Source organism: Centropristis striata, chromosome 18 (assembly GCF_030273125.1).
Source record: "Centropristis striata isolate RG_2023a ecotype Rhode Island chromosome 18, C.striata_1.0, whole genome shotgun sequence".
NCBI classification, from domain to species: Eukaryota; Metazoa; Chordata; class Actinopteri; order Perciformes; family Serranidae; genus Centropristis; species Centropristis striata.
In genome coordinates this window covers 24,218,177-24,244,366 of record NC_081534.1, presented here as the reverse complement: position 1 = coordinate 24,244,366, position 26,190 = coordinate 24,218,177, and the positions used below count along the sequence as shown (strand labels likewise).

At 36.8% G+C, this 26,190-nt stretch overlaps 1 protein-coding gene across 1 annotated transcript in view; it reads right to left on the bottom strand.

Moving 5' to 3' along the window:
• lama2 (laminin, alpha 2) overlaps positions 1-26,190 on the bottom strand; it is a 283,607-nt gene that overhangs the window by 16,698 nt on the left and 240,719 nt on the right. Inside the window, exons 52-64 of the mRNA XM_059355831.1 lie at positions 24,709-24,868; positions 24,493-24,617; positions 24,157-24,319; positions 21,886-22,030; positions 21,001-21,139; positions 19,925-19,936; positions 19,025-19,145; positions 16,781-16,936; positions 15,508-15,579; positions 10,357-10,508; positions 10,077-10,253; positions 6,338-6,527; positions 2,139-2,225 (exon numbers count right to left, since the gene is read on the bottom strand). Coding sequence (XP_059211814.1) covers positions 2,139-2,225; positions 6,338-6,527; positions 10,077-10,253; positions 10,357-10,508; positions 15,508-15,579; positions 16,781-16,936; positions 19,025-19,145; positions 19,925-19,936; positions 21,001-21,139; positions 21,886-22,030; positions 24,157-24,319; positions 24,493-24,617; positions 24,709-24,868 — 1,699 coding nt within the window. The remainder of the gene's footprint in view (positions 1-2,138; positions 2,226-6,337; positions 6,528-10,076; positions 10,254-10,356; positions 10,509-15,507; positions 15,580-16,780; positions 16,937-19,024; positions 19,146-19,924; positions 19,937-21,000; positions 21,140-21,885; positions 22,031-24,156; positions 24,320-24,492; positions 24,618-24,708; positions 24,869-26,190) is intronic.

Genomic DNA, 26,190 nt, shown 5'->3' with positions numbered 1-26,190 from the left:
TAAGAATTGAAAAAAAAGAATAATAAAAAAGAAATTGCACAATTTATTATATTTTGTATTTCCAGAAACTGCTAAAACAGACACTTTCATTTGATTTTGAACTTTCTGATGGTCCTTGAACTAATCATGTGTGAAGAAATGCGTCCGTCAGGGAAAATAACAAATAACAAGTCTAAAATAATAGTATTTTATTAAAATCACTCTATTTATCTCAACTTAAATTTGTCCAAAAAAAAACCATTTGCACTAACCAGAACAGTCATGTGAGAAAAATTCAATGAAACTTTGACTGAACTGCAGGCTGTTTACACAGACCTGAGAGGAGCAGACAAGAGGAGGTAGACCTAATTTTCCCCTAATACCATTAACACGTGTAGGCACTTGGAAAAATGTTTGTATTCTAATTTTTGTAAAATAAATGATTTAAAAATTCAACTGCCGTTTCTTTTTTTATGATTTATTGCATTATAACTGTTTTATACTGCACAAAATACATTTTTTAAGTTCTCTCTCCTTTTACAGAGCTGTAAGACTTTTATATATTGCAGCAAAAAATGAGGCCACAGTGATTAAATGGGAAAGGAGCAAAGAAAGGCCATGAAACGTCTCGAGGTTGAGAGGGTCAAGCACATGTAGCTAGTCAATATATTGCTTGATAATGTTTTGCATTAACTAGAAAAGCTCTAGGCCTCTAATACTGCAGATGTTTATAAAACTTAGTTTATAAAACTGTACAAAAATCCTAAGGAGGCAGACCTCTCTGAGCGTCATCCACCAAAATAAATCTGGCAGAGAAAGTATTTCACTATGTAAACAAATAATCTGAAAAGAAAAAGCTGTACTGTGAGGCAGTATCTGTGTGACCTGTTACGACGCCTCACCATAAGAGTATTAAACGAGAAAGGCTCTCCCTTCTCTTAATAACTAATGTCAAGGACTCTTGGGCAAAGCACTTAACCCCGAGCTGCTAAAGCAGAGCCGGTCAGCGGCCGTCAGTGGAAGGACGTGGTTGAACAAAGCGAGTCAGTACAAATGTGAAGTAGGTAGATGAAGAAAGCTTTACTCCGCTGACTTTCTCTGAGCAAAAAGGTTAAAATTGAAAATAACTAAGTGAGAATTATATTTTAAATGGAAGGCAGAAAAAAAATAGTCTCCCACCAGAAAGCTCTGTGCATGTGACCATGTTTTAAAATTCTAGACTTAATAAGAAAAGAGATGAGGTAGATGGTGCGAGCAAGTCAGAAAAGTCTGAAGTTACAGTGGTTTATTGTTCATGAACGCAAACTTGTGTGTGCATTACAAAGCATAATGCTGGTGATATTCTATAATTTTCTTAAGGTCACAAAACCTATGAAAACCCAACCATGTATTGGTCCTTTTAACAACCTAACAAAGAAATACCTTATCCTTCGACCAACAGTGCTCCATTTTTGATCAGAAACTATTAAATCAATCCCACATAGACCTTATGAAAGCCACAAAAACGTAAATACCAACATGTCTTTATACCTAAAAGACAGAACAAGTCGTTGGAGAGCACCAGCAACAGACGCACGTAATGAACCAGTTTTGGTTTAAAACACATAGAAAATTTGTGAATCATAATAACAAATCTACTAAAGATGTTAGATGTGATAGAATACGACAATTTGCAATCCATAGTGACATCTTTTCAATTGAAAACTGTACAAAAACAGTGTGTTTTATCTTCAAACTGATAAACTTTTGTTTTTGAAAATATACAAATCAAATTCTGAATTTAATGCATTCTGTTTGTATTTACGTGTACACAGCTTCCTAACTTTTTTTTGGAATCAGGGTTGTTCACTTACACACAAATGTTTAAATAAATAAAAATGTCGACTTGCACACAGGGACACAAACAGAATGTCTCTTGCATCAAAGTCCTTAGTTTAACTGATCCATCCATCTACCCCGATCTCCTCACCTTTGTGGACTTTATCGCTCTTTATAGTGCATCACCTGACTGATCATGGGCTTGGAGATAGGTGCCACAGAATTTTTGTCAGATTTGTTTATAATGACAAAAAATAGAATATCACCAGCCTCATACTTTGAACAGTGTTAATGTGTGTGTGTGTGTGTGTGTGTGTGTGTGTGTGTTTGTGCATGTATACCATGTCAACGCTGGGCTCCTGTTTGTCAGTGGGCGGGGCTGCAGCAGCAGTGGGTGTGGCAGCAGGTGTGGCAGGGGGCGTGGCCTCCTGCAGGTCAGCAGTCAGGGATTGGGGAAGGAAGGAGGATTAGTGGCAGCCACACAGCCAGAACGGCGTCAGTGTTTATGACAAGCAAGCAGCCCTCCAATTGGCTGCTGGCAGGAAATGATGTCATAAACATGAAAGAGGTTAATGAAGTAATGGAGAAACTTTTTGACTCCGGCTCCATTTTTTATGCTGAACTGAAGCATAATTAATACAAAATCAGTGGTTTGCTTACCTTGTTAGAATCTGACAATGTTAGATTTTGTTGCATTTGGAGAGGAATAAGCAAAGATGATGTTTTTTTTTTTAACCAAAATGTCATGTTTCTGAGCTGGTTTATAATTGTATTTGATATATTTTAATGCTGCATTTCAGCACAACTGAGGAAAATTATAGAGTTGTGTTTAAAAATGCTAATTAGAGGCAGTTGTCATGATATCATCAATCTGAACAGCAAGTAAAAAAACCCTCTGAAAAATACAATTCAGAATAGGCTCACTGGAGCCTGTAAGGTGCCACTTTTAGAGCTTCTCCAACCTCTAAATTGGTGCTCACAACTATCTCAGGAATCACAAGTACAGAATATGTTGTGACAGAAAAGTGGAAGATAAAGAAGCCTCTTTATTCAAGCACATGCTGAGACTGCTGTTTACTGTCAGCTGCGATTCAACTTGTGATTACTTCTTCAGTCTGACAATATCTTTTCTGCTGTTGATGAAAAATGCATGTTGCAACCTGTGTGCAGAGCTCTGTCATGTGGCGGTGCAGCAGCACAACAAAATGAGTAGAAAGTAGTAATTGTGTTAAATTGTGCCCAATAAGGATAAAAGCAGGAATTATAAAAAGCTGTTTCATAATTATGTTTTTAACTACATGATGCCATCCATTAAAACACAAACATGGTGACTACTCTCTGCTCAGTGGAATCAATTCATAATCATCAAATCAGTGTTTGTCTCCACAAATCTAATCATGAATCAAAAATCAATTTATATTTTATTATAACACGTTTCAGCCAGTATAGAGATCAAAGAAAGAGGCAAACAGCCATGTTGGTGTATAAAAGGTCATGTTCTTGAGGCGTAAAGTTCAACACAATATTTTTTTCTTACCTGTAGTGCTATTCAATCTAGATTGTTTTGGTGCGAGTTTCTGTGTGAGTATTGGAGATATCGGCTGTAGAGAAGTCCAGTGGTGGAAGAAGTATTCAGATCCCTTACTTTTCCACACTGTGAAATTACTCCACTACACGTAAAAGTCCTGCATTTAAAACTAACTGAAGTAAAAGCACAAAAGTATCAGCATCAATGTACTTAAAGTATCAAAAGTAAAAGTACTCGTTGTGCAGAATGGACCCACTCAGATTTTTTTATATACAGGTACACTCAATAAATTAGAATATCATAGAAAAGTTTATCGATGTCAGTTATTAAATTCAAGACGTGGAAATAACACATTATATAGATCCATTACACACAGAAGAAACATTTCATGTTTTAATTTATTTAATTTCTTCCATCTATAATGATTATAGCTTACATTTAATGAAGACCTCAAATTCAGTATGTCAAAAATATTGAATATTACAAAAGACCAATTTTAAAAAGTATGTTTAATATGGAAATGTTGGCCTCTGAAAAGTATGTCCATCTATATGACTCAATACTTGGTTGGAGCTATTTGACTTGAACGACTGGAAATTGACTTTTCCATCATATTCTAATGTATTGAGATGCACCTGTATATTCTAAATATATTATTGGATTATTATCCTTGATGCATTAATGTAGGTAGCTCTTTCATTTTCTCAAGGTAGAGCTCATTTTGACTAATTAATATAGTGTTATGAGGTTTAATTTAAAAAAAATGTCAAATCACTTTAAACTGATCATGTTTTTTATGTTAAATCTTGTCCTGAAAATTAACTAAAGCTGACAGCTAAATGTAGTAAGAAGTACAATATTTGCCTCAAAATATAGTGGAGGAGAAGTATAAAGTTACATAAAATGTAAATACTTTGCACAGTACTTAAGTAAATGTACTTAGTTACATGCCACCACTGAGAGATGTCTGCCTTCTCTTGAACATAATAGTACTGGATATCAGTGGGCTTGTGGTGCTCAACACTAAAAACATTTGATGAACTCAACAGCATTGTCTCTTAACAGAAATCATGACCCAGTTGCTGAGGATGAACTACAGACCTTGTAGTGAGCAGTTTCTGAACTATGAAGCCGGTGGATGATCTTGACATCTTAACAAGGTCTTGATTTCAAAAAGAGACGTTGCTGTTGAGCCTTTTCAAATGTATTTATTTTGGTGCTTTGAGCCTCACAAGCAGAGTGCCATCTAGTTCCATTATATTGGAGAGAAGGCAGACATCTCTACAGCTGATAGCTCCAACACTCAGCGACTCACACCAAAACAATCTAGATTGATTAAAAAAGAAGGGGGGCACCTGGTAGAGAGTGTGCATTATGTTTAAGGAGGTCCTTACCGCAGCAGCCGTGGGCTTTGTTCTGACCTCCTTCAAGCTTTATCTGAGCTAATAAAGGCATAAAAAGCCTCAAAAATCTTTAAAATGTAGACAAAAATAAAATAAAATAAATTAAGTTTGATAAATAGCTACTACAGGTAAGAGAAACAAATATATATTTAATTTGGGGGATTTCTGTCACTTTAAATCTTCTAAAATAACCTCCCTTTTTCCTCTTAAGTTGCTTGAATCTTGTAATTTGTTGTGGCTGTGATGGAGAGCTGCTGCAAGAGTCAACATTAACAAAACACCCAACAAACAAAACATGAATTATAAGGATAATTACTCACTGAAATATGGTTGAAACGTATCTCCAACCTCAGTTAAAATGTAGAGCTATGGCCCCTTATAGTCTGCAGTCTACTCTATATCATAAAACAGATGAACTCACAGCCCATAAAGCAACAAACCTTAGAGTTATAGCTACGCTGCCGTAGCTCTGTGGCTCTGTGCTTCATGATCAATGTCCTTTTAGAAGTGTAGTTTAGCAGGTAACTGGGTAACTGATAAACTATGACTGCTGCGAGGCTTATAATATATTAAATACATGAAATATATTTATCCAAATGCTAAGGGCGTGATGGGAATGACTCACTCACTCCCCCCACCAAGGCCTCTTAGCATAGCAGCTAAATGTTAGCTGAGAGTGTTTTGGCTCCCGTGGACTCATAAAGAATAAATGGCATGCACAGTTAGCGTAGCGTGGCGCCGTGACTGCGCACTGTATGACAGGCTGCCAGAGGTGGAGTTTAGTGGCTCAAGGCTAAAGGGACTATAAAGAAGAGTTAATGGGCTGTACAACTGCTATGTGATGAAGCGCTAAGCTAACAGGGCGAGGCCATGGCTGCATTTCATCAGGGAGAAGTAGGTGTGTGTGTGTGAAATGGGAAGAAGAAAATAAAAGAACATGGTGGAGTAGTGTGTGCTTTCTTTAAATGCATATGCATGTTGGTGTTTTTACTGTATTGCATCTCTATACAGGTGCATCTCAATCAATTAAAACGTTTATTTATGTCAGTAATTCAATTCAAAAAGTGGAAATAACACATTATATAGATCCATTACACATGCCTCATGTCTTAATTTATTTAATTTCTTCTAATTAAAATGATTATGGCTTACATTTAATGAAGACCTCAAATTTAGTGTCTCAAACATTTTCAAAAGGCCAACTTTAAAAAGTATGTTTAATATGGAAATGTTGGCATCTGAAAAGTATATCCATCTATATGACTCAATACTTGGTTGAGACTATTTGACTTGAACTACTGGAAATGGACTTTTCCATGATATTCTAATGTATTGAGCTACACCTGTATTTACTTGTGTCCTATGTGCATTTGTATGCATGCATCAGTATGTATATCTGCAAAAAAATATGCCGCCTAAGTGAATGTATTAGCCATTATATTACTGTAAATAAAGTCCCTCTGGTGAAACATTAAAATCCCTTATTTACTTACATACTTCATTATTTTTTAATACCTTAACACTTTCTGTTGGAGGAGAATAATTATGAAAGTTATGCCCATGTCTTTAGTATTCAAAGTTTGTTCCCAGGTCATTTTGAGCCACTTACAGCAGGAGGACCAGGAGCTGGTGTGGCGGGGGCCGGGGTCGGCGGAGGACTGAGTGGCTTGGACTCCTCCTTTTCCTTCTCGGGTTCCTCTTCGTCCGGCAGCAGAGGTAGAGGTGGCGGCGGGGCGAGGCTGGGGCACTGTCCGATTTCAGCATTCTCAAAGGACACGGGCAGGGAGAAGTCTGAGAGGCTGAGAGATGGACGGGTGATTAGATTTAAAATTAGAGGATGTTTAGCTGACGCAAACAGGAACATCAAAATGAATTAAAATTCCATCATGAAAATTACAGGCACCTGTTGTGGCTGTTCTGACTGAATGCTACAGTAGGTGCATTTTTGCCTGCATGAGTATGAATTTTTCTGATGGGCTGTGATTGTGCCGTCTATTTAAAACCATTTGTTTCCAAATAATTTAGGATTTCCTTTGATGTAAGTCATCTCAGGGCTTTGTTAAGCACAAATATGAAGACATTTTCAACATCAGTCAAACTATTAAAAAAAGTGACTTTCTCTTATTACACTTTATCTTGTCTTTGCCTGGTTGGCAACAGAAGATGCTAGTATTACACTGTACAGCAAACTAAAGATGCATTGATCTGCATCATTTTATTTGTCCTGTGATGAAGCAATGTGACGATAAAGCCTCATAGGTCCACCATCAGGAGGGCAACAGCCAACCCAGGATGGACAAGGAGTCAGCATCCCGTTGTGTCCTGTTGTTGTGAGTGATATCTGGAATTACTCTTTTTAAGCAGAACCTGTTCTTTTAACATAAACTTTACTAAATGGTTTTGAAGGGATTTAAACAGCCATTGTCTATTACTTACAATGTGTTGAGGTTGCATGTATTTCCACACTTTTTAAAGCAGCGATCATGTCACAATAAGAACAGGTTGCAGCGGCCCAGAAATGTTCATATTCAACATATTTGTAAATGTAGAGATTCAATGTTTCTGTGGTTTGCAGAAATGTAAAATGTCTAAATGTATTCTTGCAAAGGGGTTGAGTCTTTGGGCACATGGGACTACTGTTTTTGCAATAAATTATACAACCGTGTTTCCCTCAATATTGAGACATTGGTTAAAATGAAAAAAAAAAAAAAAAAAAAAAAAAAAAAAACCATAATGGGATCATTTGTGGTCTTTTGTGACATTCTCATTTAATACCTATCCAGAACCGATAATCCAAACCCGGGTTGTGAGAGTTTAGAGTCACAAATTAAACCTAAGCAGCATGTTTTTGGACTGCGGCAGGACGGCAAGTCCTTTGCTGTGGTGCTAACCACTACACCACAGTGCGGCGCTTCTTTAGTGACATATTCAATTGAAAAAAAGGCATCTTAATATTACGTTCAAACTGATAAACTTCTTTGGATAAGAAGTATGTGCAAATACAAAATATAGTACGATGAGAAAATGGCATCTGAGAAAAAAAGAAATATTTGGTTTCTATGAACTCAATGTAAAAAAAAAACATTTAATGTGTAAAACATTTAATAATTCCCAAAACGGCTGGCTTTTAGCAGTTGAAATGCATGTCATCTGGAGCAAATCTGCATTTATTGATATTTCCATACACTTTGGATTTAATCACAAAGCCTCTATAATTTGTTTTGTGTGTCATCTGAATGCAAGGTCAAGGATTAAGGCCACATTACACTCACTAACTGCGGTATGATCATGTTTATATGCTAGAAAAAGAAGATATTTTAAAAGTTACTCGAGATAAATTAAAATAGGTTCTTAGAAAATACACACAGAGAGTGATGAGGACTCACTGACAGATAGAAGGATGTATATTAGATCAAAGTTTTAGTGTGAAAAGGGGTGAAAAGAGGTGAGCGATAGACAAACAGACACACACATAAACACACACACAGATGAGAGTGGGGTGTAATTTGAGTTATGAGTATGTTTATGATGTTGGACAGCTCTATTACTGCTGTTCAGGCAGAAAGAGACGCTGGCTTTATCATCATCATCATCAACAGCATCATCATGACCTCCTGCAATCATATTAAGTACGCTTTAACCCAGCAGTGTATGAGGTCAAAATTAGGCCTGTCGTCCACTGCCAGAAAACATTATTGGGTAAACAATAGGACAGTGAGGGAAAGCTGCACGGTCTGAAGCACCAGTATTAATACAGTTTGTTTAAGGTGAACAGTTAAAGTTTACTGAAGTAAAGTAACATGGTCAGTTTTGCCTGTGTCAGTGTTTTAACATAGTGCAACGCAGGAGCAGAGAAATATCCCAAAAAAATCAAAAGCTGACTCTGTTCTTCTGCCCCATATTTATCTTGTGATGTCAGAAACACATTACTCTGAGGATGGAACAAAATCAAAGAAATAGTTTCAGTTATTTCAATGAATTTTTCATCTGATCAGATCATAACACAGTCTGCGATTGGTTCTGATAGAATAAACATACTGATGGAAAAAGTGTCAGTCACTGGGATTTAGATCTGGATGTGATTCGGCTCAAAAAGTCTGAAGACGTGAGGGGAAAAAAGGGAATATTAATGGTTAATTGAAAAGTATAACTCACATTCAAATGCCCACTGGAAAGTTACGCTACATCACAGTTTTTCAGCTCAAAGTAGAACAACTTGTCTACTCTGTTCCAATACGAGGACTTCAAAAGGTCTGGAGAATGATCGTAGCCCCAGAACACACTGTACGTTTTAATTTACGAAGGAGAAGGTCAAGTGCACCGCTCCAATCTGCTCAACAATATTTCAAGTTCAAGAAAAAGCCAATTTAAGGCTCCTTCAGACACAATTTAACAACGGAACCACTGCACTTTAAAATCCATTATTTCCAACAGCTTGTGCAGCACGACGACAGCTTTTCTCTGCATCGAGCAAACCATTGATTGGTAGCCTTGCACACTGAAGAATAGTCGCTGGCCAATAGAAACAAAGAACTCAACCAGGTATGGAAAGTGAGATGGAGAAAAAACTTATATGTTATATGTTGTTATATGTCTTATAACTTATATGTGCGGAATTGGCATATGATGATGTCCACGATGAAAAATCACAGTGGACGATGCTGTAGTCGTTATATAGGCACAAAAACCAACTACAGCACTGAAATCCATTGTTAAAAATTTTATTAATTCTTTCACCAGAATTGAGCGCATAAAATAAGCCGTGTTTCAATTCAATTGAAAGCAAAATTTTGAGGCAAAAATTTAGAAATTTCACATTAAAAAAAATGTGAATTAGGGACGTTTCCATCAACTGGTTTAGAGCAAATAGACAAAGCTGCATAAACTTACTTTGGTCAGAAGATGGCAGTGTGATGTGTTGCTGTAGACTAATCTGTCAGTAAGAAGTAGAAGAAGTAGAAGAAGTAGCGATTGTGCAAGAGAGAAAAAAACAACAAAAAAGAGATTTCTAATCAGACAATTTTGGCCACCCACGAGAGAAAATGGAGAGAAGTCTTCAGAAATTAGATTCAATTGGGCAGCTTATATTTGTTCTTTCGTGTCAATGTTCGCTGTCAGAACTTAATTGGAAAAAGCATTTCCATCTCCCGTTTACTGCATTAACTATTTTTTGAAAAAGACTAAAAAAAATCCTCAAGCGAGCGTAAAAACTTTTTTTGTGCATTTCAGATAGTTTTATTGAATTTTGGTGTTTCTGAACCCAGTATCCAGTATAGTGTTGAGTTTGAAAGGGCCTTTAAGCTCTGTGTTTCACATCTGGCTGCATATACAGAGTGGATGTTACGTACACAGCGTTGATCATGAGGTTCCATATACATCCCTGGAATGGGACGTTGGCTCTGTTGGATGTCTGCTCGACATCTGCAGGAATACCGCCGAGGAAGATCCGCTGCAGCTTCACCGGCTGGTCGTTGGGAAGCGCCGCCTCCCTCTTGGCCTCCTCGTCCACCTGAACTGCAAAAGATCTGGAGGAAAGCACAGAAAAACAAACACACACACACGAAGGATTAAAGGGATTATGCAGAGTAAAAGTCTTCAACAGCGTCACAAACACTGGAAAACACAAACCTGCCAGGTAGCCTCTCTATGCGCAGCGAGTGCTCTCTCCCGTCGTGCAGCGAGCCTTGTTCAGGCCGTCTGATGACACGACGCGGACTGTGGCTGCCGGTGAACACCAGCACCTCCAGAGAGCCTTTGTTCAGCATGACAGAGAGGTAGGGCTGCAGGAGTGGGACATAAACTTTATTAGCGGTGGAAATCCAATACTACTCTCAGGACTGAGGAGATGAAAGGCAGGAAGTAAAGTGAAGGGCTTAGTAATTTCACTATACATATACGCCCTGACATACAAATACATATATACCAGCTAAAAAGTCAAATCATCCACTTACTGAAAAGGTTAGAGTAGAGAAGATATTAGACCATATATAGACTATTATGTACTCAGACAACATCTTGATGTTTAACCATCTGCACCGATGTTAAAGCCTCATGTAAGTGTGGGTGGATTTTTTAAAAACATAACCTTTATCTAACCAAGAAAAACCTGAAATAGAAGCTAGAAGAGTCCTCTGGCAAATGCAGGCAGTAATATCAGTGTGTTACTAACTACACACATAAAACTGATAACATAGTGTCTCACAAGGCCAGAAGTAAACAAAAATCATGAATAAAATTGCCAACAAGAATATGATTTAATATTGCGTACTACGATTAACTTAAGAGCTGAGTGTGAACATGCGTTCTTAAGTGCAGAGGGAAAAAATGTAATTTATCTTTCGCTAATATATTCACATATATTATGATTCATAAGAGATTTCTGTAGTATTTAATGTGGAATAAATATCAGGAAAAAGCTAATAAGTGGACCTTGTGAAGATTTCTTTGTCCATTAAAAACCCAAAACATAAAACATAAATAAATAGGAAAAATACTACCAAAAAACAAAACAATATGACTGGAAAAAAAGCATTTTAAACAGAGAAATGATGGTGGGAATTACTAATCAATTGTGAGGAATGTGTACTGTACTTTGTTCTATTCTTTTTTTTTTTTTTTTTACTGTATTCTTATTTTATGTTATTTATTTATTCACTTGAATTCGATTTTCATTCTGAATCTGTGCTCTTTTTCACTTTAAGTTAAGCTATTTGTTTATTTTATCATTACATTTTTTGATTAGGGCTGCACAATTTGGAAAAAATATGTAAATGTGATTATTTTGACTGATATTGCAATTGCGATATGATTCACCGCATTGAAGGGAATTATGACCGTAGAGTGGTTTTTGAAAAAATCTGTACAAAACCATTTTTTTCTGTAAAATACAGTTTTTGCGTCGGGACATCTCCGCAGCACCATTTAATTACCACTAAAGTACTTAATTCAGAATGTTTTTTCCCACATATTTTTGTTTTAAACAAATATTGCCCTTTCCTGAGTTTTGGATATTGCACCAGACCACACGAGTAACCCTGCAGGCCAATTTTTTTTATCTTTATTTTATACACTGACATATGTCCCCATATGTTGGGGCGAAGTTCAGTTATGTATATACAATGTGCTAAATGTATGAAAGCAATAAATATATATGAAAAAAACAACATATGCAGCTCGCTGTTTTGGAAAAGTAGGTAGCAACCTGCAGCTATTTATGAAATAAGATGAAATAATCAAAGTACATCAATTGAAAACTGTTCCATTAAGAGTTTTTCCTGTGCTACATCATCACACTAAATATAATGTATGATGTATAGGGATTCGGAGGACAAGAAAAGACAAACAGGAGGGAGGAGAAACTGGGGATTAGAGAGCAGAGAAAAGTCAAAGGCTAGAGGGGAGATGAGTAGGGAAAGGTGTGTGGGGCTATATAGAGAGAAATTGGGGGGAAATAAGAGAGGTAGGAGAGGAGAGGAGAGCGGGGAGGAAAGGATAACAAGAGATGAGAGGAACAGAGAGGAGAGGATAATAGGGGGAAGAGATGAGAGGGCAGAGAGCAAAACAGCGAGCGAGATAGAGACGGGGGGAGAGAGAACGAGAGAGACAGACAGAGAGGTGCTAGAGAGCAGTGGTGCAGGGTCAGGCTAATTTGAATTTTAATTCACTGTGTGCCAGAGGGCGAAGTGGGAGACAATTTACCACCTGAAAATGGAATTTCAATTTGAGGTCGGGGACAAATTGAACTGAGATGTAGCTACAACATGCCTCTCGCTGCACTGCCTCGCTCGCACACACACACACACACACACACACACACACACACACACGCGCTTGCACAGATACAAAAGGCACACAGGTGCACAGACGCAGACACATGTCGCACATACAGACAAAGGCAGACTCTCACACATGAACTCACACATGAATTTATACACTGAAAGATGCACAGATATACAGGAAGCCAACAGACTGTGCTGCTGAAGACCTACATACACTCACATCAATCACATGCATGTAAAAAACATACACAGACACACTTCAGTATTTTAAATCTTTCACCTTTTGAAGTTTATTCATGTATGATTATATTTTGGCTTTGGGTTTCATGTGTGTGTGGCAATTCTGGTGTAAGGTTGTTTAAGCAGAGCTAAAACGGAAAAAAAGAAGAGCCTGAGACAGGGTGACGCAAGGTTTTTCTTGTTTGTTCAATATGTATGAACCAATCTAATGTCTTCATTGTAAAACTGTTTGGGAACAACACAGCTGGGAGCCAACACAATGTTTTATGTATACTTTTGTAGTGGGACTGCATTTTTCAATTAGGCACAGCAGACAGAACAGCAGGACGGTTTGAGTTAGCAGCGGCGTGTGAGTCCACTCATAATCCCATAAGAACTAGCATTGTTTTTAAGTTTGTTTATATACTTTTAAAGGACGTTGGTTTGAGGATTAAGACTCATATCGTTTTTTGTCATTATTAGGATACAATGTGATAATGATAAGAGCTGAGACAGTAATTCAATTAATTGATAAGGGAAGACACAGGGAATTAATATGCAGCAGTTGTGATAACTGACTGTATTATTGAACCCATTTGTGCCCAAAGAGTATATTTAGTATGATGAGGGAAAATGCTACATTTGTAATGATTGATCTAACGTCGTGAAAAATGAAAGAAAAACACTATTGTTTTTTCATGTTTCTTTTCTTTAACATTGCATGCATATTTTTGATCAACTTGTTATGAGTTAAATTGATACCAAATACTTGATTCTGCTCCTTGTAGTTTCTGAGATACAGCCATTTTCTTATCGTGCTATATTTAGTCTTTCCGGCAAATGGGACTGCTGATTTTTCCAAAAATATGATGAAAATGGTGTCTATTATAACTAGGTCAAAATCTAATATGCTCTCTGGGTACATTTGCATAGGGGTGAAAAATCGGTGCATCACCCAGATAAAAAAGGTCTATTTTCAGGCTAAAAAAATGATAATATTGGCCATCATATCGGTTATCGATGAATCTTCCCCTGTAAAATCAGTATTGCATCGGTCTCAAAAATGCCATATCGGTCAGGCTCTAAGTAGTAGTTAGTATGCTTTTGTCACTTTAATAGAAACAAGTAATAATACACTTACATTGCAGCTAACATGCTAACAGTGAGCATATTGTTTCACTTGTTGCCTTTCTGTTTACTTATAGTGCTTGCTGCTCTCGTTAACTTAAACTCTATTAAAGTTACACATTATAGCTGATAATTGTCCGTTTAACTTACACCTATGCTAGTTTTGCTTCAGCACTTATATCTCTCTCCTTCTTGAAGCTACTTTATCGCTAATCTCCGTTTGTACGTCATTCAGTTCTGTTAGCTACTTAGCTTAGCAGCTATCGATAATGGATATCTGTTTATAAGTTACTGTGACATTAAATGTGTTTGTGGGGAATATATATTTTGTGAATGGTCATACTGAACATTTTTTATCTTCTGTCCCCCTCTCTCTCCTTATGGCTTCATTTTTCACTATACTCTTTCATCTGAGCTTTCCTTATTCTGCTTCAAGCTTTTTCCTCCTTCTCTTTTCATCTCTCCTCTCTGTGACCATTCTCTCCTTCCATCTACAATCAACTCTCCATCTTTTCATTTCTCTCCTCTTCTCTTCTCTTCTCCTCGGATCATTTCTCTTCTTTCCAGCTCTGCTCTTTCCCCCTCTCTCCTTCCTTTCACCTCTAAATCTCTCTCCTGTATCCCTCCATTCTTTTGTCTCCTGTCCCCTTCTCCCTCTCCCCTGTCTCTCTCTCTCTCTCCCCCCTGTCTAAAACATCCATTAGTCAGGGCCAAGTTGAGTTGATGGTGTTTTTAACCTCGCTTAACCTTTCTACACACACACACAGAGACACACACACACAGACACACACGGCCTGCCTGCCAGCATAGTTAGTAAAAATAGATTTATGCGCCCAACAACCAGTGATGATGGATAAGCTCGAGGTAACCCTGTCCTCTCTCTCTCTCACACACACACACACACACACACACACATCCACATAAGCGTGCATGCATACACTTTCAGTTTTTGCATTCATGTGAGCAACTCTCATACCAAAGAACTGCACACACACGCTCACACACACATTATTTGCATGCCCACAGGCACACATACAGTATAAATGCATGGATATATAAATGCATGTGCAAAGACAATACCTACACACTAAAATACACGTCTTTTCCAGCAGAGATAAAGGAACGCGTGTGTTTATTTAAGAGTGATTAGGATGAAAGAAGGCTGTATCAGTACAGGCACTTTAAGGGTGTTTGTGTATGTGTGTGTGTGTGTGTGTGTGTGTGTGTGTGTGTGTTCATGTGTGTGTGTGTGTTGTGTTAAGTGAGAGTGTTTTTAGCCGTAAGACAATCTAATCAGCATAGTTGCCAACAAACTCAAATCTCATTAATATGCACTCATGGAAACTTCATTCACTTAAAGAAAGAGTGCTTTAGTGCATGTATGTGTGTATGTGTGTGTGTGTGTGTGTGTGTGTGTGTGTGTGTGCGCGCGCTTGCATTGTCAGCTAAAAGCTAAGATAGCTACTATTTGTATCTGTCAATGGACATTTGTGTGTGTGTTTTGGATAAAAGACAATCCAATTAGCCCAGTTGCCAAAAAATGCAAATCTCATTAATATGCACTTATGAAAACATCGTTCACTTAGGGAAAGAGGGACAGTATTTGGGTTTGTGTGTGTGAGTGTGTGAGTGTGTGTGTGAGTGTTGAACTCACCTCTCCAGACTGTCTGCGTCTCCTGTTATTGCTGAGGAGGTTTGTGTTTCTGGCCTGTGGTGGGAAGATATTCTGAAAAATGGGAGAATAAATTAATTAAGAAACAGGATTGATATGCAACCTTTTTTTTCCTTGGGAAGTTTCCTTGAAAATAGTTTTTATTGGAGCCAAATACACACTGTCTGAAGATTGAAGGAGTGACTTTCTTTAGCGTGAATTTTACTTTTTTTTTGATTGACTTCATATGACATATTAATGGTATACAATGAGGACTCTAGGGTTTTTACAGCTCTTTTACAACTTGAAAGTGAGAAAAGTTGTGCCTCAGATCATGTCAATCAAACTGTCACTCTGAAATACAGCTGTCAATCAAACAAGGAAAAAGAAAGGATTTTTTTACTTAAATTATTTGTTTTCTGAGACATTCCTGGATCTGCCTCATCACCCTTTATGATTTTTTTCAACTTCCTGCAGCTGTATATCTGCTTTTGTGCATTGCATTGTGGGACAACTGTGTTAGTCAAGAGCACCCTCAAAAGTCAAGCTTAGCTAGTTGGCATACTCACTTTTTTAAGCATATTAGTTTGGTAATGTTTTGTTCAATATGTCAAGAACCCTTAAATAATTTTCAAGTAATTCCCTATGAAATATATAATTTGGTATGTATTATATTGAAGAGACAGTGTAAATGTTGTACCAAATAATCAGCTTTATAAAAATTGTACTGTACCAAGAATATTTGCTTATAGACAAGCATATAATTAAACACATAAAAATACATAATAATAGTGAATTAATGCATTAAGTGTATTTGTTTAAAAAAAAAATCCCAATTGTCCTACAATTAGCACAAAATCACGAAGTTCTTTCCAGGAAACTATGAAATTACTGATCGAGAAAATATATATATTTCTTCTTTTAATGAGCAGTGTTTAGGATAAAGACATTTTCTTTCTGCTCTACCAGCAGAAATTAAATTTGATAATAATTATTATGTTTTCAATAGAGTAGAATCACCTGAAACTGAGAATTGTTGTGCTTTCATTAACTGAAAATGAGCATGGAGTCTATTTTACAGCAGTCAAGAACAGACAAACCAAACACTGGCTCTAGAGAGGTTATTTGTTTTTTTTAATATTACATTAAGGCCACCGTAGGTTCTCCTACATGCTTAGAAATGAAGGTGTGAGGGGAGGGGTACACTAAATCCAACACACTGGTTCTTTAAGGATGAGAATCACAGCTTAAATGAGCAAAAAAGATTAATCCAAACCTGCAGGCCGATCGGTGAAGCTCCACCTACAGCCAGGAAAATGATCCCAGTGTCCGTCAAAGTGCTGAACGACAGGCTGATCTCCGTGCCAACGGCCAGCGACAAGCCACTCAGCTCCATGTATCCCGGCTTAGAGAAGCTGACTGTGTACAGGTTCTGTAAGGCAGAGATGAAACAGGTGCACTTTAAAGTATACATCAATTAACAGATGAAGGACGACCCAGAGAGATGAATGGTTTTGTCGTAAATTTCAAAAATCACAAAAAGTCACAAAATTCCCTCTTAAATCATTTCGGTGCATGTTGTTTTACAACTGTGGTTGCAAAGTGGAAACAAACAAACAGAAAGTGTCATCCTTGTAGCACAGCAGAATGGTTGGTGATGAAAAGAAGGGCAGATAAGAGGAGCAGAAACACCTTCACTCTAGATAGTCTCAACCCTGGGCCTTTATAATCCTCCATACAGTCTTTATACACACTGCGAGCATGGCTGCACGAATTCATGACTCAAGTGTATAGAAATCATGGCCTTGTATGGCTTTGAGATGTCCAATTTCTGTAGATTCAATTTACAAGTGTTTGTCACCTATCACACAGGAAAAGGGGAAACATAAAAGGGAAATTGAGTAAGTGTGTTTACGTTAGAGTTGTACAGATGCATGATAAATGGTTTGTGTGTGTGTGTGTGTGTGTGTGTTCATGGTCATAAGACAGTTGGAGCTGATCATTACGATCCTGACCTTCACGCTTTCTCCGTCTTTATATTTTATGTTTCACGGAAAGGCACTTTGCCTTCCTGAATAAATTAAAAGAAACAGAGTGAATGGCAAAAGAGAGTGAAAGGGACAAGTAAGAAAAGTCAAAGAGGCAGGGTCAAGAGTGTGTGAACCAGAGGAAGAGGTCATGATAACGTTAATAAAGTTGAAAATTAACTTTTTCATGTTCATATTCTTTTACCTTCCATTCTGTGACATTCTGACAAAAGCACAGATATAGAGACAGAGCACAACATGTTATACTACATTAGGGCAAAACGAAAAAAATGTAAATAAATGCTAACAAAATGACTGTAGCCATCGTGGTTTGTCAGCTTATTAAACTTAGTTTTTGGTTCCTTATCGTGTTGTTAGAGCATCTTGCCAAACAGCAGCTTCCAAACATTTTTCTGTTGCAATGGTGACTGATGAATTGTTTCCCCTGTAAAGGGGGTGGGGCTTAAATGTGCTCTGTCTCTATACACATGACAAAACACTTAAATAGCAGTATATAACACTAAGTAAACAAACTTAACAGTGCTATACTAACTCTTAAAAAATAATAAAATTGCCAAAATTACACCGTTTTATGCCAGCCCTTGAACGAATCATGTACAATGAAAACTTCTGTCAGCAAATAATGACCAAATCCAAGCTTAAAATAGTAATATTTTATCATAATTAACATTATTCTATGTCTCATTAAAAATGTTCCCAAAAACAAAACACTTGCACAAACCAGATCATCTAAAAAACATATAATTCTGCACTCTTTAGCCTAACCAAAGAGCCATGAATGAATAGTCATGGGTTGAACTTCAGGCTGTTTACACAGAGCAGAGAGGAGAGGACAAGAAAGGCTGCAAAAATGTCAATTAATATGTAAAGCAAGCCCTCTTGTTTTTTCAATATAAGTCACTCTTGTAGGCATTTGGAAAAATGTTTAATATACAGATTCAATTCATTCAGTTTTTTTTGTCAAATAGCTGAAAATACAATAGGTGATGATATTTATAAATAAATATAAAACACTTCTTTATTTTTTTCTTTATTATTTTATTTTTGTCTCAATTCTGTTGTTATTATTTTTATTTATTTATTTATGGCCCTACTGTATTTTTATTTGCTCAATCATATGATTATGTCATGAATTGTCTTTCGGAGATGCTATTTATTTTGATGTATGTTTTGATAATTTATGTTTATTAAGAAAAAAAGCAAACATCAGCCTGTTCAGATACTTCTGTGAATAAAGCCTCACAATAAATATATTTGAAACACATTAAATAAACTCCATTTTTTTTAAAAAGGGGGAAAAAGGAGAAAGTAATTAAACTTACAGTACATTTTTGAGTTTCCCTACTTCTACTCATGACTGTGCAGTTTCCATAGAGGTGCAGCACTTATATGTATTATTTGAATTAGTGAGAAACATGCAAAGGATTTAATATTGCATCTGTCAGTAAATATATAAATGCAGACACTCTTACCTCAACATTACATCCTTTAGTGACCCCGGTATAATCTGAACTGCTGAGGAGGTTATAAGGAGTCCTGGAGACTTCAATCTCCCGCAGACAGCCAGCATAACGCTTCAGGGTGACCTCCGACCTATAAAGAAATTATCATAGTTTTGATAAAGACACATATACAGCTCAATAAATGTCAAACTCCATGGAATATTCTATCTCTCAGCGGTGAAATATGATTTTTTTAAAAAGCTGAATTACTGCAGCAGTGAAGCTATTGCATCATGTATCCAGAAGCAGAGTGACGGTAGGACGTCAACAACAAGAATAATTTGAAAATGTCGTTTGTCCATGTTAATAAAGCAGGATTTATTATATTAATCAGCTTTTAGCATCATTGATTTTTATGTAATGTCAGGTATTGTCCAGGTTGCAATATTATTCAAGAGAGATGGAGAAAAAATCAATTTTGGGCTGTGATCACACTGAACCTGTTATTATCAGTGTAATGCACCTTTGTAATTGTTTTCAGTGATTTAGGGCTTTATTTATTTAGCTCAGCAAAAAGTGTTGCTTGCAATGCAACAAAACATTGTTGGAGACACTTAGATCTGCATCTAAAGTACGATTTGAATATGATTATGGTAGATACGGCTGTAAGGCGGAGTCATAAACGTGAGGAATTCCACCTAAATGTTGCTGAACAGACAAACGTCAAATTCAGATGAATAAAGGGCAGAGAAAGTGATTTCCAGCCGCCGTGTGGAGGAGCAGGAGCCCTCAGGGGCAAGCCAAGAAATAAACACACATACAGATATAGTGTGGGCTGTATAGGGCGTCATCAGCATGGCTGGCCTCATGCAGAGGGCAATATACAATCAATATTTACTACATGTCTGATTATGAGATGGATTTATTTACCTGGCTGTCATGCTGGTAAGACAAAACATGATATTAAAGCATTAGCACACTTCACAAACACAGTTTCAACTAATGACTCATCTGAACTAGTCGACTCAACATTTTGGCACATGGATGGTTCAATCACTAGCAGGTGAAAATACTGACTGCACTTGTAAGAATATATGTAAAAAATAGCCTTAGTGGCTTCATTTTTTGTGATAACGTGTCAAAAGACAAAAGAAAAAAATGTTTGGTAACGCTTTATATTAAGGTCCTTGTAATAACCATTAATTAACAAGTAATAAGGCCCTTGTAAGTCCTTACAAGATGCTTATTAACATTATTGTGTGTTTATAAGCTTATATAAGTGTTAATAATGGCATTACAAACACCCATGACCCACCCATTATGTCTTTGCCATGCCTTTATTAATCTTATTTTGTTTGCTTATTGATATTAAAATATACTTTATTGCTCATCTATTATAACTTAACTATAAGTTAACTATGCTTTTTGCAACTACCGGATCTAAAGCGAGAACAATGCCTTATTACTTATTAATTAATGGTTATTAAGGACCTTATTTTAAAGCGTTACCAAATGTTCAAATGTCCTTAAATTCATTTGAAAGACCTTTATTCACCTAATTATGATAGCTTTAAAGAAATAAGGTTACAACTATATGCTATATACTGTATTATAGGTATATCAATTAGAAAGCCACTTCACACTGCACACTCTGTCCATGCATACACACCTGTCCCACACAACATAATTTGTTAATAAAGAATAAATTATGAAATCTACGACCTGCACACAAAACAAACAATAAACACACAGACAAAACCAAACCTCCTTGGCAGAGGTAATATAATAGATGTATATAATGTATGGATGTCTTATTTTTATATTCTTATTGTGTCTTCTATATCTATGTGTCTGTATCTTGAGCTCCTGTGACAACTAAATTTCCCCACTGCCGGATAAATAAGGTGATATCTTTTCTTATCTGAAATATACATAACATATTGTAGTCTTGTTTACAATACATACACTGCAGTATATGTGAAATGTGCAGATAAATGAATGTGTACCTGTAGTTTCCAATAGTAGGCAGCCCTCCAAAGTACATCTTCTGGTTTTCCTTGAGGTTCAGACCCGTAGCTGCACCCTGAGATGTGGCCGTGATCTTCTCCTCAGTACCGCTGTCGATGTCCACAACGGTCACGGTGGCTTTGTTAACAGGTAAAGTGACATCAATTACAACAGGCTTTCCACTTGTGTATATCTTTTAATGTGGAACGAACATCTACTGTAAATTAGTGTGTGTATTCATGCTCACAGTTCTTTAAGAAAAGATATTTGTCTTGATGAGACTACCTATTGAAAAGATGAAAAATATGTATATGGGTCAATGACGTGATCTAACGCAGTGTCAGTTGGTGCAACCAGTAATTTTTCCCCCATAAAAATCTGATTATATACAGGGAAATAAATGTGAACTAAAATGAGAAAAAATACAATCCATGTTTACATTGCAACACTATTTTTTACTATTTTTTAAATTTTTACATAATTTGTCCAAACTTTTTTTTTTAAATGGTTGTATTTAGACTATGTTCTGCTCAATATTGCAAAATGTGTAAATGTAGAAATACTTAAAAAAAAATTAATTTGATGTTTTTTAAAATGAAGTAATTACATGTATAAGTCCACTTAAATACAATGTAGGTAGATGAAGTATTTAATATTTATCATTTTTTTGTGGTTATACCATTTGACATGCCAACCCTTATTTGTCACTGACCCATATATGTACAGTTTTATGTTATCTCGACTAATATGTAAGCAAGTTTATTAAAATTAGGTTTTGTCTAATTCATTTCAGATTGTTAAATCTCATTTATACTCTCCTCAACTATGGCAAGGCCAGGTTTAGCAGAATATTTTGCTAAATGTAGACTTGCTGTTGTGCGTACCTTGTTTCTTGTTCCGTGACATGGTAAGGGATTTCCAGCGTCCATCATTGTGGCGGCTAGGTGATATGGCACTACCGACTCCTGACCCAAGGTCAAAGTTCACCTTCACCTTGCCCTCCGACAGCTCCAGGGACATAAAGTCCTTCTACAGAGACAACCAGGGAGAAAGTGTTGTGAGGTACTGACATTTAAACTCCAATAACAACCCAATAACAGTGTTTTGCATCGGTTGAAAGGTTGATTTATATGTTCATCCCAGGGGTTCAAGATATTTCCTACCCAATAGGATGAAAAAGGTTTCTAAACTGTGGCTAAAATATGAATATTTGAATTAAATATATACATCTCACACTACAACACAGCTTTTAATTTTTCTATCTCACGAAAGACATTTCTGGTTCTTAAATGTATTGATTATTTTGGCTGTCGAAATGCATATGGCATATATTTTCAAATTTAAAAAAAAATAATCTCCTAAAATAACATAATAAACTGTGCATCCAAAATACAGAAACACAGACCCTCATGGAGAAAAATGGCCCCAGCGAAGCCAATTAAAAGCACAACTTTTAATACCACTGTATAAAACCATGTATTCTGTTATATAAGGCTTTCAATGTAGAGCCATGGCTTCAAACTTTATGTAGTTCTAACTTTTTTCCACCAGAATCAGCCTTTTCCTCACATTTGGATCAATTACATGCAATACTCCTGGTTTCCACTGGGATTATAGTTGCTGTATTATGGAGCCCTGCAGTGTTTGGTGCAATGCATCAAAATCAATGTTGTTGCTAATCATTAACATATAGAAAATACTCTCCCTTGCATTTAATGTAGAGAAAATATATACATTTTTTGTGTTCTTTTTTTTGTAAACAAGTCTAGGTTGAAATTTAGCATGCTACTGGACCATATATGGTCAGTGTGCTTTATTGTGGAGTCTATAGTGTGAATTTGTGTTTTTTAAATGCTCATCTGTGATTTGTTGTTACTGAAGTAGTATATTACATGTCATGGTTAAGCTATGTTTGAGACAAACAATTGAGGACTGCATTAAATTAAGCAAGGCAAAAAAGTAATCATGCTATTTAAACACTTGTTGTTCTGGATTACTCATCTTAAGTGTTTTTTGTGAAGTTATTAGTTATTTATTATCTATGTTATGGTTATGAATAAGCTTACACAGTCTCAAATATTTAGCTAAACTTCCCTGTATTTTCGCCTCCACCTGTCTGCTCTGATCCACCTGTGTGCTGAAAGCTGAAAGTGAAACTTAATTACATCGTTTAGTTGCTCTACTTTCAAATTATTCTTACAGAAGTTGAAGTTAATCACTTGATTGATCGGTGGAAGATTAAAGACGTTACCGATTGATTTTCGCACCAATTAATTTTGAATTAGCAACGGGCAACGGGGAAGCTCTAACTCGCGCTACGTCATCGATTTAACCAATAGGGACAGAGCGCATTTAAGCCCCGCCCCCCTGGAAGGAAAAACAGTTAACAACTAAAATTGGCTAAAGACTGTTTAGGAGTGGGATTATAGACTTTATACACTGTCTGTGGGTGCGATTCACTATATATATTTTAAGAAGAGGGCTTCTATGTCCTTGAAACACAGAAGCATTTTTTAAAGTGATGCACAAGGTTAAAATATTTAATTTAATGTAGTTAGTAACCATATTTAGACTGAATAAGTATGGTGTCTTAACTTCTGTTAACTATCAGCTCTTTACAGCTCTTTACTTTATTACACAAAAATGTGACTTCATCAAACTTAAATATTTATATTATTATTGCTTTGACATCAGATAATATATTTCTTACTCTGCAAAGTTTCCCCTGCCCTGTCAGTCCTGTTATCTACATGGGTTATGGTAATTTGGGTTTCACAGAGACAGTGTGCACTTAAGCCCCAAAACAATCCATCGCTCTCCATTGACTTTGCATTGAGAAAAGGAGCCTTCTTGTCAATTTCGTCTATTAGCAAACAACAGAAAAATGTCTAAAAGCTCCTGTATGGTGCAGTGCAATACCAACAGGGTAAAGAAGCCATAACTAAGTTTTTACAAGCTAGCAAAACAAAAATAATGAACTTTTAAGAAAACTGTGGAATCTTCAGTACACCCCAAACCTAAATAAACATATTATTACTGAAGGATGGTACCTGGAAAATATTTCTTCTGAAAGTAAAGCAAAGTTTCTCCTTGGCTGTCAGTCTTTATATTCATTAGGGTTTCATAACCTTTCACTTTGTTGCAGGTATACGTACCATATCTTCAGTGGCCAAATACATGAGCAGGGATTCAGAGGAAAACGTGCGGAACTTGAAGGCCACAGTGGAAACATTGGGGTTCCACCTGGTGGGTCGTCCCACTGCGGCGTAGCCCTCGCCATCCAGCTGAACCGTCCCCTCGCTATCTGAACGCTGGGGGCTAAAAAAGAGCCAGATAAGAAAAAGTCCATTTTATTATCACCTTGTTTACCATTCAACTGTCAAATGAGTTTGAAATGTCACAAAAATAAATTGCAGAGAAGCAGAGATGACGGCGGCCTCTGGAATATTAAAATATATATACAAAAATATAAAGACTTTGTGTTTGTATACCTGACAACACATCCTTTACAGTCTCCCTGTCTGTCTCTGTAGTTCCACAGTCCAATAGGTTTACCGTCCAGGAAGGTTTCCCCCATGCAGCCGGTGAATGTTGTTGTTCTGACTGCATCTGCTTTCTAAAAACACAGAAGGTGGAAAAATAATAAGAAAAAAAGACAGACAGGTTTCTTGATTTTGCAACACACAGACAAAGAGAGAGACGGATACCTTGACAGTGCCGAGTATTCCTCCCACAAAGAGGTAGGCGTTCTGGTCGACGTCCAAGATGGTGTAGGCTGTGGGCGAGTTGGCACTGGCCGGGGTCGGCATCATACCAGCCATAGAGCCTTCCAGAGGATACACTGATATGGTGCCATTCAACCCATTACTGGAGACAGAGAAAGAGAGAGTGGGTTTGATGTTATTTTGTTTGCTATTCTGTATTTCCTAGAAGACATTTACAATGACTGAAGATGTTGGAGCCACTTGGAATCAGTTTTTATGAACTCTCGGTGCTAAAGATGAATGATAGAAACATGGAGTTTGGAGCGGTGGAACCTCAGAGCTGTAAAGTGAAATTAATCTCCCACCTCGGAGTTTGTTTTCAAAGCAGGAACAGCATTTCTGTGTCGAGCGGGGGGACATTTTTAAGACTTATAGTCCGTGTGATCCCATTGGAAAACGCATTTGGGAAATCTCTCAGATGGTAATGCATGGTGCAGGTGGGACGTCTGTTTGGTGTGAATGGGTCTTGTGTTGGATGGGCTGTATACAGCAACACTTTAGCTTTCACAGAGAAAAACTAGATCTACTAGATTGCACTGTATCTATGTAATGATGTGCCACAGGCTGTCAAGGCTGCAAACTCCTGATTTCCCAAGTGAAACAACATGTTTTCCACCGCAGCCTAAGAGGAATGATGTCCTGTGTTTGTTAGGCTGCTGACACTTGTGGTTGTTGCTGGATGGAGGAAGGTTAAATGACCAAATCAGTCAGCAAGGTAAATGCAATCAAACTAATCATATTTTCCACATTCATAAAATGTAATTGCTGAAAATGTAGATTTATTCCTAATGTTAAGACAAAGTTGTACTGTATCTCATTGTTCCTGTTTCTATTTCAGGCTTCAAATACATGTATATTCAAGTAATAGAAAGCTAAAATAAAAAAAAGGAGAAAACACAAAAAAACTGCTAAAATTAAAATGATTAGGTCATCCCCTGCAGGCATAATATACAGCGAGGGAAACCTTATCATGTACAATGATGTGGTTTGCATACAAAAAAACATTTTTTTTCTTGTAAATTTGTGATTTTTAATCTCTGAAAAATTCTATTTTCTTCCTGCAAATGTATGACTTTCTAATCTCAGAGAGTATTTTCAGTGTTTTTCTGGTGATGAGGTTTTTCTCCTTTAATTGCCCACTTAAATCTCTTTACTTTAATCTTGAGTTTTCTTCGAATATTTCTCCCATCCACCGTCCTGTAATTTGATTGCTTGCTTGTTTGTTTTTTGCAGTGGTCCTAGGCTTTTAAATAAATCAAATAAAACATATATAAATGACAAGGTTTATAGATACTCTGTGTCTCGGTTTATAGGTTCAGATGATCACCATAGTGGGACCTGGAGATACAGTACGTGCTATATATTTGCATAAACATGCATCTATCTCCTCTATAATGGATCCCCTTTGCAATGCCACTTTTAAAT